This window comes from Platalea leucorodia (genome assembly GCF_965183815.1).
Source record: "Platalea leucorodia genome assembly, chromosome: Z".
Lineage (NCBI taxonomy): Eukaryota > Metazoa > Chordata > Aves > Pelecaniformes > Threskiornithidae > Platalea > Platalea leucorodia.
The window spans coordinates 32,014,257-32,028,986 of NC_138858.1; the positions used below are offsets into that span (position 1 = coordinate 32,014,257).

The 14,730-nt window shown below is 43.4% G+C and overlaps 1 protein-coding gene across 3 annotated transcripts in view; it reads left to right on the forward strand.

The window, feature by feature from the left end:
- The first annotated feature begins 606 nt into the window (after positions 1-606).
- Positions 607-14,730, forward strand: part of UHRF2 (ubiquitin like with PHD and ring finger domains 2) — a 93,890-nt gene continuing 79,766 nt past the window's right edge. For all 3 annotated transcript variants that reach the window (XM_082336437.1, XM_082336438.1, XM_082336439.1), the window contains exon 1: positions 607-1,318. In XM_082336437.1, coding sequence (XP_082192563.1) covers positions 1,166-1,318 — 153 coding nt within the window. In that variant the 5' untranslated portion in view covers positions 607-1,165. The remainder of the gene's footprint in view (positions 1,319-14,730) is intronic.

The window sequence follows — 14,730 nt, forward strand, 5'->3', positions numbered from 1 at the left end:
TCAGCTGCCTGCTGGGGCTAGCCCACAACAGCATGGTAAATCCAGATTTTTCTGATGTTGATTTGCAGAATTACCCAATTTAGAAAAATACAGAGTCAAACCCACATCAGATTTGAAGTCTAAATGAGGCCTCCCTTTTCCTGTCTTGGCCCACATTTTCATCTAGCTAACGTTAACAGGTGCAGCCAGACTTAATCCGTGTTTTTTAGGCAGAGCTAAATCTGGCCGGGTTGAGATTTTACGTCTTCGGAAGTGCTGGGGCCTGGGTTTCACTGGCGGACGCCATTCTCCTGGCTGCCTATGGGCGCTTCGCCATTCTGAGGCCTGCCAGCCCGCGGGCCGGGCTAGGCCGCAGGCCCTGCGGGCCCCAGAGCCCAAGGAGGCCTGCCCGGAGAGGCAGCCGGGGAGACCCTCCCGCTCGGCCGCCATGGAGACGTTAACGGTCGCTTCCCCAGCGCGCGCCAACCCCTCCCCCCGCAGGCCTCGCGCCAGCCGCCGGCGGGGGACGGCGCGGGGCGGGGCGGGGCGCGCGGGGGCGGGGCTGGCGGGCGGAGTGGGCGGAGCCGTGCGCCGCGCCGAATGCGGCGCGAGGGCTGGCGGCCGGAGCGCGGCGGGAGGGGGCGTGGTGCCGCCCGCGCGCCCGGCTCGCCCCCGCCCCCGCCCCCGCCCCCGCCCCGGTGTTGTTGTCTCTTTACGGCCGCGGCCGGGGGCTCTCGCGAGATCGGCGTTGGCGCCGTGACCTCCATGTGAGAGCGGCGGCGCCTGGTAAACACTCCCCGGGGTCGGGAGATGGCTCCCGGCGGCGCCCGTTAGCCCTGGCCGCGGCGCTTCCCGCCAGCCTCTGCCTCGCCTGGTGCTGCCCCGGGGGGCTCGCGGCGCGGGCGATCGGGAAGCGGCGGCGGACCGGCTCGGGTCTCCTTCCCTCTCCGCGCCCCTGGGAGCGGGGACGGCGGCCCGGCGGGCGGGGAGGCTGGCGTCCGTTCCGCGGGATTTGAAAATCCTGCCCCGCTGAGGGGAACAAAGGGCGGGGGAAGCGCCCGGCCCCCCTCCCCTCTCCCCCGCACGCCGCAGACGCGCACCCGAGGCGCGGACCCCTTTCCCACCCCCTGCCCCGGAGCTCCCTCCCTTCCCCGCGGCCGGCCGAGCGAGGGGGAGGGCGCGCACCATGTGGATCCAAGTCCGCACCATAGACGGCACCGAGACCCAGACCATCGACGACCTGAGCCGCCTTACCAAGATCGAGTGCCTGCGGGAGAAGATCCAGGAGACCTTCCGCGTCAGCCCCGACCGCCAGCGCCTCTTCTACCGGGGCAAGCAGGTGAGGCGGAACCGCCCCTACCTGGATGGCGGGGGTGGAGGCGGGTGGGGGCTCTCCCCTTCTCCCGCCCCGCGCGTCCCCTGTCGGGCTCGGCTCTTTGTGTGGCCCGGCGCGGAGGTCCCTTCCCCACCCATGTGTCGTCCGCCGGCTCCGGCTTTTGTTTACTCCCGTCCCGCCGGGCCTAGGGGGAGGTGAGGGGCAGGAGGGGGCCGAGGCGTCTGGCCTGGCAAGGGGCTCCGGGACCCAGCGCGGGGGTTCCCCGCGCCCTGCTGCCCGCCTTTTTCCCCGAAGGCGAGCGGCTGCCGGAGAAGCCCCTTTGTGTGTTTGTTTTCCCACCTGAACGGCGGGAGGCTCCTCCCCCAGCCCCTGCCTCCACCGTTCCGAAGTGACAGGGCGGCCGGAGGGGTGCGAGGGGGAGGACGCCCCTCCACTCCCCGACCCCGGCGGCGGAGCGCCCGGATCGTGCTTCACCCATTTCCCTCCGCCCGCCTTGCCGCTGCCTCGGCCGGGCAGGGGGGAAGCGTGCGGCGCGGGTGTGCGGCGGGCGGTTTCCACGGCGGAACGCCGCCCCCGGGGCCCGCACGTCGGGGCGGCGGGGGGGGGGGGGCGGTGCGAAGTGCGATGTCCCGTCAGTACCCGCTGCGGGGCCGGCGCCGCGCGGCGGAGTAACGGTTTTCGGGGCCCGCCGGCTGTGAACCCCTCCCACCGCCCCGCGTGGGGGGGTCCCGGGGCGGGGACGTGGCGGCGCGGGGCCCGCCGGGGCTCCCGCCTGGGCGGGGCGGCGGCGCGGGCTGAGTTTGCGCGGGCACAAGTTGAGCGCCCGGGTCCTCCTCGGCGCGGGGACCGGTGTGTCACGGGTGGGATCGGGGCGGCTGCTGGCGGTCCGGGGCGGTCCCTCCTCCAGACCGGGGCCCGGTACTCGGGGGTGGCGGGCCGACAGCTTTCTGTGGGCCGGTGCTTCCCGTCCGGTGCCAGGTACGTTTTGATCCGAATAGATCGCCTCAGGCTGTATCTTTGTTGCTGAAGAGTGTAACCTTTCAAGCTGCATTACATAAAGTATGAGGTGCTTGAGGCACAGCTATTACCGGACAAGAAAGGTATCGGATGTGTGGTCTGTTTCTGGGAGCGTGGCTCTTAAGATGCACCTTCTTACAACACATGAGTGTTGCAGTGTTCACCTAAACTGAGTAATGTGTTGCAGTGTTCGCCTAAACTGAATAATGCAAGGCAGTGAGATTTCTGCCTCAAAACAGGTGAAGTGTGTATCTTTACAAATAAGGGGAAAAAAGGTAAGAAATAGAAATTTGACTACGACTCCAGCAGGTAAGCATTAGTGGCTAGATGGTGAGCCTAGATTGTGAACCCAATAGCAAATTAGTAGATCTTCATGTTCTACAGGTCGGTGAGGGTGAGCATCTGTGAGGACGTCTGTCAAGACCATTACAAACAATCTCATGTTTCTATGAAGGGACCAAATCAAGGAACAACAAGTCTTGAAGCTGTGTAACTTGTTCAGCTTTGTGCTGTGCCAGCGCACCTCATCTTTCAGCGCAGAGCTTGATGCGGGACACAACTTTTACCCGAGAAGCAGGGAAGATGAACCTGTAATGACTTGTGCTTTTGTATGTAGTCTGTCAGTGGCCAGGCCAATTAGCTTGAACATTTTAGTTAACAGATGTCTTACTTAAGAAAGCAGAATAGTGAAATATTCTAGCTGATGTTGCCTAAATGAGCAGCATTTGTGAGTTTAGTACTTAGTTTATCTAGTTTAGGACATAGTTGGGATTGTGTTCAGTGAAGAGTTAGGGAGTTCTTTTTTTGTAGCTTCACTCACCATTTATGTCCATTTTCTTGCAATTACCATAATTAATTCTGAAGTTTCCTTAATGGTTATGGATTGCTTTTCTGATCCCATGGTGCTAGTAAGTAGAAAAAAGGTCAAAAGGATTGCTCTTGCACAAGTAAAACTGGATGTTGAGAGACATGAGGAAAGGAAACTGTAAACAACTTCAACTCTCTCAGGGCTGTGATAAAATAAAAAAGAATAAAAAAGGGCATTTCAATTAAATGTGAGGTGAATAGAAAACAGTATACTGAGGTGAAAACATGGAAAAACTGCAGATTCCTCCATGTGTTGGAAAAACCATTAACTAGTCCAAACTCTTTTCATATTTTATCTGTTTAGCACTCAGTGTGGTTACGTCTGTGCAGTCTGCTAGTAGAATGGTGATCTTGCTACTGAGTACTGCTTACTGTAGTCTCTCTGGGAACTTCTAGAAATACTTGGACCTTGCAAGTGGTGGGTACCAGAAGACTGGCTAGATACACCTCCCATTTTCAGAAGAAAGGAGGTTATGAGGTTATAAGTATACAGAAACCTAAGTAAGTCACCGTTTATGGGCTGAATTTCAACAACTTCATGTTCTTAGCTTGCAGTAGAGAACAGCTTCAACTAACGTTTTGAGCTAGAGCTGTTATTTTGAAGTTCCTTAGGAGTGTCCATGTCCAGTTAATGTAATTTGCGGTATACCGTAATTTGCTGTTGTCTGATCTTCAAATGCAAATGCAGGACCTTAAGTGGGCAGTACTTCATGCTCCTGTTCTTGAGGGTTAAAATACCGTAGAACTAGTGATGAAAACCTAATGTGGTTAATGTAGTACTCAATTTTTTTCTTGCAAAACCACTACTTGATTGAACAGACTGGTTTCTGGTTTTTAGCTCGTGCTGCCAGAAGGACCTACCATTCACATGTGGCACTGAAGAGTGAGCAAGATAGTATTACATTATAACTTGGTCTGCTCTGTCGGGACATCTGGACTCTCTAGGGTTCCACATTTTTGCAGAGCTGAATAACTGTCAGCCAGAGAAGTCAAGTCATTCTGTAGATGGAGGTAGAACTTTCTGAGGAAAAAGAGTAGTAGTGTATGCATAGTTCTTCACTGTGGTGCAATAATCTAGTCTGCAGTTAGCCAGAGAAGTCTACTGAGCATAGAAACCTGCAGTGATGTCTCTTGCTTTCTTTGTTGAAGAAGTGGGATCATTGGCTGGAAGGAGTTTCTCGGAAGGACACAAATATTTCCCTGTGCTGGAATAAATCATATCTTAACCTTGCTCCACCATAGATTATTCCCATCTAATGCTTTATCTGTGGTGTTATATGTTAACTCTAAGTAAACTCCTAAATTACAATGCATTGTGTGGAGTTCCTCTGAAATTCAGAAAAGCAAGACAAGACAATCTGTCTTCTGGCAGCATACTCTCTGTCTGTCCTAATTGGAAAAGCTATATAGCAGTTCTTGATGAGAACAGAAGTTCTCAGTTTTGTTCATGAAAGTGAAGGAGATATTATTGTAGTACACGAATTCTTGGCATTTTGACCTACCAGAGCAGATTTTCTATAGGACCAAGCTATAGTCACTGTGGGATTTCTAGCTTTCAGTTACAATGCTGGAAAAATTGAGCAGTAAAAATACATTGAGGTTTATTTAAATTCGAAAACTTGCCAGAGAACTTAAGGATGTCCGGAACACTGTAGCGGTATTAATACCAACTTATGTTTCACATAGAACTAAACGTGCACGCTGTTATAGTTCAGCAATATGTATTGTTTATGGAATATAAAAAATAATATAATCTTGTGTTGGCTTCTTCCATCATCCTCTCCCACCCTGCTGGAATTTGAATTCAGTGAAAACTTGTAAATGGCTGCTGTTGTTAAAGAAACCATCATCTCAAGTGGCTTTTTCCATAGTGCTTACCAGAGTCAGGGAAGGACATTGGAGCCCAAACATTTCTTCCCAGTATATGTAAGAGGCAGTGACTGAAATTGCTTTTGAAGTTGTTAATCTTGTTGGTGAGGAAGACACTCCAAACCTGTTTCATGGGAGACTGAAGTCAGCAGGTGGAAGTGAGAGTATTGAAGCCATTTGTTTACTCGATGTGAAAGTTGTTGCAAATCAGGCTTACTTCATTAGAAGAAATGCAGCTCTGCTTTTATGCACAAAAAAGTATGGTAGTATGCATCGTGTTCCTTAGCTGTGCAAGTTGACTCTTATGTATAGTTTGTCAGGCCCATGCTTTAATGCCCAAGTGTTTAAGGTTTTGTTTCTGTAAATTTAACTGAGATGATAGAGGGGTAGGAGGACTGAAAGAGATTTATTTTTGCAAGAGAGCACCCTTGTGATAAAGCAGCCTCAGTGAAACACAAAGTTATGAATCTGGTAATAGGACATGCCTTGATTTACCTACAGTCTTTCTTGTATGAGACCTCTTTAACTTCTGCTGACCTGGGCTGGCATGTGAACAGTGGCTAGAATCTCGCGTGAGTCTAAGCTTATAAGCTTCAGGTTTGTAAACTGTATGTTTGAGGGCTTCTTACATACTTACAGCTTGGATGAATTTCCAGAAGGATAGAAAAGCATTATTTGTGAAGTCTTTCCCCAAAGAATGGAAATGCTAAACCTATTCATAAAACAGTCGAGTTTCTTAACGCGATCTCTTCCCAGCTTTATTTTGTTTGGAAAATTGTAAACATTTTCAGCTGAAGCTGTCCAAACCCCATCTGCTTCAGGCAGAATCTGGGTGTGAGAAATCTTCAACTGGAGTAATTAAGTTTTATATTTTGGCGAAATAGTTTGAAGAAGTCTTAGAAAGGAAGTGATTGCCATTCTTTGATGAAGCTGGTAGCAAGTAGCTCTGTAGGTAGATGAGAGGGAGTCATCTGGAGTCTTCAGGGCAGATATGATCAGACTGCATTCCAAAATTCCTGAAACATTCATGGAGTATACTTCAAACTTAGCTGGCAGTAGGGTTGATAGCCCTATTAGTAAGTTTTTTATATGATTGCAGAAGTTGTGTACTGAAATCAGCCTCTTGTTACATTTTTACTGTAAAGCTACGAATGTAACTTACCATTCCTTGGTACCATTATCTTTGTTATTCAAAACACCTAAACAAACTGAAGGAAAAGCTGAAGCATATGCGAAAACAGAATACTTTGTACTATTTTGTACATATGACTTCAGTATTAGGAAGCTGGGAAAACATAACATAACTTTGAAGAAATTGCATCCAGCTTTAAGGCTGTATTTTGTGGCACATATATTTATTCATGTAATCTAGTTAGGATAGTTTAGTACTTGTACTTTTTTAATTAATCTGGAAGCTTGTGGAAATTGAATGTTTCTTTTTATATTAAAAACCCCCACGAACCCTTAGATGCAGAACAGACCTGATGCGTGGCCTACACTGACAACTACATGATGCGGATTTCCAGTGACGAAATGTGATCAAATGTTGATATCATTGATATTGTTGGAAGTTATGAGTTGATTCTCTTCCTTAAAAGCTGTTAATTGGATCTCTATTCCTAATCATTTAACTGTTAAATTATGTTAAAATGACTGCCCTGGTATACTTGGTTGTTGTATTTATTTTTTTTAGACTTTTGTTGTTGTTTACGGAAGGTTCAGATAATAACCAGTTCTTCATTACAGGTATCCTTACAAGCTGCAGATAGTCATTTGCTCTCCCTGGCACCACTGTTGCTGAACTTCAGTTGCCTGTGCTATAGAAGTCCATACCATCATACAGGAGGTACTTGACCACTCTCATCTAATCAGCACAGAGATGGATGAGTCTTTCCGTGCTTCTAAGGATTTCAATGCAGCTTTATGTTTTGACATACTTTTTTTTTTTTTTTGCAAAAGTATCAGGTAATCTTAAATATCATCCAGAAGACGCCATGAAATTTTATTTACCTCATTAGAAGACTCCTGAGAACTGCAAAAGAAGAGAAACCTTGGTGCTCTAACTTCATCTTCCAGCTAGAAGTTGATGAGCAAGTGTTCCTTTAATGGGATTTAGAGTTGCATCCAAGAAGAAAATGTCATATCTAAATTAACAATTTTTTTTCTGTATCTCACCCAGTGATAAAGGAAGGAATAATCTTGAAAACCTGAACTTCTTATTAAAAAGTTCACCTTGGAAGAGGTGCAGACTTGAACCCTGTAGAAGTCATTGGTTGAGACCAAGAATGGCTGCCTTCACCTTGATCTTCTGATTAAGTCAAGAAGTCTTTTCTAACAGCTCTTGACTTTCAGCTGTTTTTGTGTTGGCACTAATCTTGTACACTGGAATCTTTTTTGGATTATAGTTAGTCCAGACCAAAAGGTAAAATGTGTTGGTACCACTTGTATGCTCTGCAAATAATTTTGTAGTAATGGTGTAAAAAAACAGTTTTGTTGGAAAATGTGGTCTTAAACTGTAGACTGCTGTACTTAATTTTAGTTACAGAACTTCAGGAAAAGTGTGAATTTCTTCTTAAAGTTAGTCTTGTTGATTGAGTATGAGGATGACTAATGTACATTTATAATGGTGTTTGTACTGAGATTGATGCATAATTACAGTCGGTGTCAGCAACAAGATTCTATAATTTCTTCCTGGGTTGTGTGGCTTTGTGTAGCATGCCAGACTTCCTCTTTGTGTGGAGAGTTGAAGAAGCACAGCATATTCCCACTGTGCTGCGATCAAACTCACTGGTTGTCACTATAGTTGTAGAAAAGCCTTTCTCAGATGCTGGAAGCTTCCATATTCTTCCTTCTCTAGGAGTTCCTCTTGCTGTACACTTTCTGCTGTGTCCTGTGGGAGTCTCTGTAAGACTATGATACCTATCTAGATGACGATTTATTGAGAGTAAGACATTTGATACCGTGCAGTGTCACAACTACGTTTTTCCTTGAGTCCAGGGCAGATCATTAGCTGTTGTATGAAACATCTACGCAGTCAAAAGGGAGAACACTCTCTGATATAAAGACTAATCTGTGTTACCTTGTTGGTGAGATTTTTGGTGGCGTAATGGTCATGTCTTCAAACATGCTTGTAGGCTGCTTTAAAATGTCAATCTTGTGGCAAAAAATTGACAAAACGGAGTCTAATTTGGACCATGTTCTCCAGACAGTAATAACTTGTTTGGTTACTGGTTTTTAAAATGTTGTGATCTGCCTGTATTCTGTTCTAGAGGGTTATGGATCTAGAGTTTGTCAGAGAACTTCCTTGTCTAGATGTTTCACTACTCGTGTGTTCCATTATGATTTCATCACTCTTAATAGAGTACTAAGAGAGAGTGAATAAGACAGAGCCATGATTTTTTATCTTTTTTTTTATTGATGAGTAAATTGTCCTTCTTGAAATGAGGGAATGATCTGCCATTTGCATCTGTTTATTTTTAACAGCAAGTTATGAAGTCCAAACTTCATAATACTTCCAGAATACAAAGTTAACGTGAATCTTGGAGAACAGATTGTCAATGCTAGGGCTTTTAATGAAACTGTGTAAATTAAAGTGCTTCTAGTGGCAAGCAAGAAACATGTTTGTAAAGCCTCAATCTGTTTCTATTTGGGCTTTGCTTTCATTAAGGAGCTTGTTACAGAGTGAAGGACGAAAACCACTGGTAAGGGTGACACAGGGTTTCTTTGGTATTTCTCTCCAAGCAAGATTAAAGTTATTTCGCATTTTAGGAAAATAAACCTTTATTATAGTTAGTTTTTGTGTGAGACTGATCGGTGTTGCTGTTAGGTTTCTATTAGGATCTTTGCTAATAATGCCAGGAGCAGTAACAAAGGGAGAGTTGGGAGAAAACATTCAGGAGTGCCGAGGTGAAAACAGTATGAACAGGGTGTCTTTATGACTGCACAGTGTATATGCAAAAGCCTCGTTTAAAGTGTGGAGATAGTATAGTCAAGGCCACACTTCAGAAACAGTCATCTGTAGACCTGTGAGAAGTAGCCACTACACCTCGTGGATGTGTAGTCTTTGCTTAAAGATGTTTGGGTGTGGTTACTTGCCTTTTTATTCTCTTACTATAATGGATTGTCTGAGTGGAGTTTCATTGTGCAGGGCCAACAATACCTTTTTGGATCCTCAGCAGTTACTGATACATCACTCAAAAAATGCCACTGATAGCAGAACTGTCCCATGTGCAAGAAGAAGATGGAATGTTTTAGCAGAATGGTCTCCAGACAAAATATTTTTTTGACAGAGCAGCATGTATGGGAGCTGCAACAAGTACTGTTGAAACTAGAGTTGCTTGAGGAGGAAGTGGATCTCCTGGAGTTGCAAACACTTAAAGACAGCACATATTAAACATTCCAATTCATATAAAGACAGTAACTTACTTTATGTGGTTGGCTACTAAATTCCCTTTTATTTAGCTTTTGCCTCTGTTGCAATTGAGACAACTGTACTTCCTTGGGAAACAGTTCCAGTCCACAATTATTGTAAAAACGTGACCATGTGTCTACTACTGTGAGTGTGGTTAATACATAAATTTAAAGATCCCAGAATCCTAATGCATTCTTTTCAGATACCAGTTAATCCAGGTGTAGGCTACAGTTTTCCGTGTGGAATAAAACATATTGTTCGGGTTCTCTTTCAGCTTTGGCAGTGTAAGCAAACTGAGTGCACTTTGTGAATAGCAGAAGTCAATGAGCTAAGTGTCTAATGTCGTGTATTATTGATTATTGAAATTTTCTTGACCTGAGTTGGCCCCCAAAACTCACTGTTATATACTTAAAAGCTGATTTTTGAATTTTCAGTTAGTCTTTTCATTACTAGGTGTTGGCTGGAGATGTGTTTGAATACCTCTGTAAAAATATTAAGTGGAATTCACAATTCCAGCAGCCTTCCTGCAGGCAGAAAAAAGTTAGCTTTGTACCTCAGTCTTGAGATGGAGAATACTAGAAATTGTAGAAGTCCACTTTGCTTGCTTTCAGTGAGTACCCAGCTGCAAGTTACAGGTTCTTGATTTCTTCAGACTAATTTACCCTCTGAGTAACTCTTGTAAACAACTCTTAACCAAGTTTTTCTACAGAACATGAGCTTGAAGCTCTTTACCCTTACGCATTTCCTGTTAAATTTGTAGGGTGCATGTAATACCTGTGCAGAATAAAAGATTGATGTCACTTAACTTTTCATCATGTTGCGTTAATTAAAGAGCTCTTCTGCATTCATTATAGTTTCTTTCATCTTTATTGCTAGATGTAGGCACTGCTCTAGTTCTTGGAAAAGAAAACCTCAGAAGATGCTCAAAGGCACACTTCCATAAGTGATTAAAGATCTTGATTGTCAAGTGGAATGGCTGGATTAAGGTGACCCAGGAACTTAACCTCTTGGATCACACTTTAAGATAAAAACAGTAGGTAATGTGTTCTTACAAGAATGATTACATGCTTTCTTGGGAGGTCTCTGTACATGCCGTAAAATCCATAATGAGCTGTGCTTCTGCTGGGACTTGTAGACAAGTTAATGTGATAGTAATTGGTGAATTACTTGTCAGGCATGGTTTTTTTTTTTTTCCCAAGTAATGTAGTATCATACTGCACTCTGCATGATCATTCATGTTCATGTAAGTGCAGCTTCTACATGCTTTTAAAGTCATTTGTGCCTTGATGTTACAAGACAGTTCTTCTAACAGTGATAGGAGGTAGGTATCAATTCCAGTATTGCATTGCTACAGCTACTCTTGTGTAGTAGAGTAAGCACAATGTTGTCTTACCTTTCAGTATTTATAACAACCTTTTCTCTTAGAAGTATTTTGAAATTGATAGTGTCTGTAACACATGATCTATGAAAATACATTTGAAAGATGTAATCTGTTTCTCTACTTATGGATGTTTAGTATAGTGAAAAAGTGTTAGATACAGTAAATCTAGCTGCTCTTTAATGTTACTTCATTCAGAATATGTTAATGAAGCCTTAAAGGCTTTTGAAGCATGCCAGTCACTAAGAGGAAGAAAAATTGAAAGTGAAATCTACTCCTAAGGAAACAAATACATTTTTTTTTTAATGACAGTAGAATTAGAAGAGCTAGCAAAATTTCATAAATGAAATTGCCTGTTCAGTTATTTTTGCTTTAGTACATATTCTAATCACCCATTAAGAAATTGTGACTGACTTGAATGAGATACAGCTTGATTATCTGGTACTTGCCTGATTACTTTTGTTTCTGGTTTGCATGTATAAACTTGTGACTGACAAGTGTCCTTAAATGCTTAGTGAATGATTAAGTAAACGTGTAGTGTTTCTTTTCTTTTCATACACTGTCCAGGCAAACATGTTCTTGGGGAATCTTCTTAGTATCTTTGTGCAGCAGAATAGGATGAAATTGTTTACATATTTATATAAGTAACTATTGTTAGAAGTGAGCATACCATAAAGCTGACGGGGGGGACTGGTCAGCACCTATTCCCACAAATTATCAGACTGTTCTTGATGAAATTTTTTACCTTTCTGGGTTGAATATTTAACTTGTCTGTCAGGTTATTTGGGACTCAATTCAGTAATGCTTTCATGGATTTTGATGACATAGTAAGGCAGTGTTTGCTGGGAAGTAACAGGTGTGGTGTTTGTGGGGGGTTGTTTGTGGGTGGGTTTGTTTTTTTGTGGGGTTGTTTTTCTGTTTGTGTTTTGTTTTGGTTTCTTTTTTTTTCCTGTAGTTCTTTTGGGTAAGAAATACTGTATTCCAGGATGGATTTCAAATGCTAATTGTCTGTAGAAAGGAAGGTATGCCTTTTCTCCTACTGCTTGTTAATATCCAGACATAGTGATAGGTCCTGAATTTTCTGCATTTGATTCTGCTTTAAAAATATAATTGGAAAAGTCATCTTACAGTCCCTGGCCAACTTGGAACATATATTACTCTATCTGGAGGGACAGGTACACTGTGAAGCGATGTGCTGCTTTACTGTTTTCTTACTCTAGTAGTCTGTGAGGTTGTAGCTTTACTGGCCAAGATCCCATTGTTATATTAACATCAGTATAGTTAGTATAGTGTCAGTAATTCAAGAAGCAACATCTTATAGTTCTTCTCTCCTTCCATTGCGGAAGGGAGTTCTTTAAACACTGATTATTTTCCAGCTTTATTACTCCAAGGATTTCAGTTGTCAGTGATGCAGTAATGCTGGGTATAGGTATACTTGTAGAGACACACATTAGTTCTTGTAGGTCAAACAGCAGCGAACTTGATTTTACTAGTTGAGTTTTTGTGTTTCTGTACTTTCTTCCCAGAAGCAGGCAGTGTTGCAGAGTCATTGACTTGGTTTAAATTTATAGAGTTGCTAATGTTCTGGGAACGTATTTTTTGCTCATGCTATAAACACGTGCTCTTTCCCTATCACATTGCCAAACACTACATCCTGCCTCATTTGAAGTGTGCTTATAGTAATCTTATCTCTGTTATTGTGCTTTCAGACTTAAGCGTGACATCACTAGTCATAGAATAGTCTATAGTCATAAAATATTCCTGCAAAGAATACTGATTATAAAAACAAAACAAAAAACCCACAACCACTTGGGCAGAGAACAGAATGCTAGTTCATTATAAATTAATACTGTAAAACAGCCAACTTTGCAGTCACCAGTTTATTCTGCTGACTATTTAGTTCATGTTCATCAAAGCTGACTTCTTTAATTCCTATGTGGAATAGGTAGTCTGTGCATGGTGGTGGGTGTGTGCATCATGGAGAAGGCTTCTTCTTATTCAAGGCCTAGCCTAGGTATGTCTTGCTTTCTGAACCTGTTAAATATAAATATTCCTCGGCAGTTTACTTTTTAAGTCGTCTTTTTTTTGCCTTTTTCTCATGCTAATAGGGAGGATTCAGTTGCGGATCGAAGATATGACTTGTTCTGCAGTCATAACTGATGAATAGATTGCAAAGACTAGACACAGGACACTTTTTAGTTGAATGTTAACACTGGTTACCTAGTTATGGTAGATCATTCAGGCTGTTCAGATTTAGATCTTCACTGAATTGGCTTTAAACTGCAGTACCTCAAAATAGTTTTCTGTCAGCCTGCACATGACGTCCTGAGAGAAAGGGAACAATGACAGTATTTCTTGGCTCTCACCTGATTGTTGCCTATGTACCTTCAGTCTACCAGGAGCAAGGTTATCCTTTTCTCTCCACTGCATTAGCTTTCAGAAGATTTCCTCATACCATAGAGTTCTGGAAATTGCACACTAGAACCTCTGCCACAGCTTGTCCAGTCCAATTGGGACAGAAGAACAGAGCAGAAGTTAGGTTATCTCCAACAACATCCAGTTTATTCATTGTTTCAGAAGTGATCGATTTTGCAGATGCACTGCTGAATTTTCTAAAAAAATTTGCAACAAAAAAAATCACTTGGTTGGGGATTGAATCTTCAGAGTGGACCTGGAGTAGTGCTCAGAGCAGTAGCAGCTCCAGAAATGTGGATCTTCTGCCCACCCCATTTCTGATGTATTATTGCAAGGTGATTGATTGTCTTTGTTTTGGGTTTACTTGTACTTTGAATCTATGAACAGCTGTTTTTAAACTTCTTTAATAATCTTAACCATGAAAATACAAACTTCTTGTGGCATGACAAGCCCCCGGATCTGGATTGTCATAGGGCTTCAAGAACACTTCTGTCCCCTTTGTTAAAGAGTTATCAAAAGCATAGGAATGTATGACATGGTGGGACGGGAAAGGTTACTTAAACTTTCTTAAGTAGCTTGCTACTCAATATGAAGCCCTAGCCTAAAGCTCCAGGCATGTGAGGCAGTGTTGATAGTCACCTGTAGAATAACAGTTGCTGGAGATTTCCATTTTAAGACTTGTGTTCATTTAACACTTACAGCATCAAAATCTTCAGTTATTTGCTGTGTGTTGAACTGGTTTGAAAACAGGCAGCTGAACAAGGGTCGTTCCCATAGCTGTTGACCAGGCAGCTGGGTCAGCTTCAGTTATATTGAAACTAACTATCAGTACTCCTGTTAACTACTGTACCCACAGGTGGGATGTGTAATCAGGAGTAAGGAGAGTAATTTTTTTTTTTTTTACACATCTTTAATCAGTAGTTCTTCCCTGAATTTATTTCTTGTGTGTCAGCTTATGTCCATAACTGTCCTCTGCCCTTCAGAGTTGTTTTGAAAAAGCAGAGGGGATGAAGGAAGAAATGTGTATTCTACTTTTGTCTATCCTGAGATTATTTGAATGTTACAGAAAACTGTATTAGTGAGAAGCTGGAGAATTCCTTCCCTCTTATTTTTTCTGTTCCTTCCTGCTCCCTACATTTTCCTGTTGTATTGATACTGCCAGTAGGCTCATGAAAACAGATCTGTTTGAAAAGACTCCTGAACCAGTGATGTTGAAAATAGCACCTATTCTGGAAAAATGTCGGGTAATTTTTTGTTGCAAAAGTAGTTTGGAAACATACGGTAGTTTTTTAGTCATGCATGCATTTCTCCCACTGCAATTTGAAGTAAAAGGTAACTAATGAAATTCTAGTTTTGATGTCCCAAAGCAATGCATTATACATTTAGGTAAATTAAATCTCTGCTTCAAAGATGCTGTAGGTGATTAAGAGTGCTTTAATGAGCAAAGCAGCAGTGGTC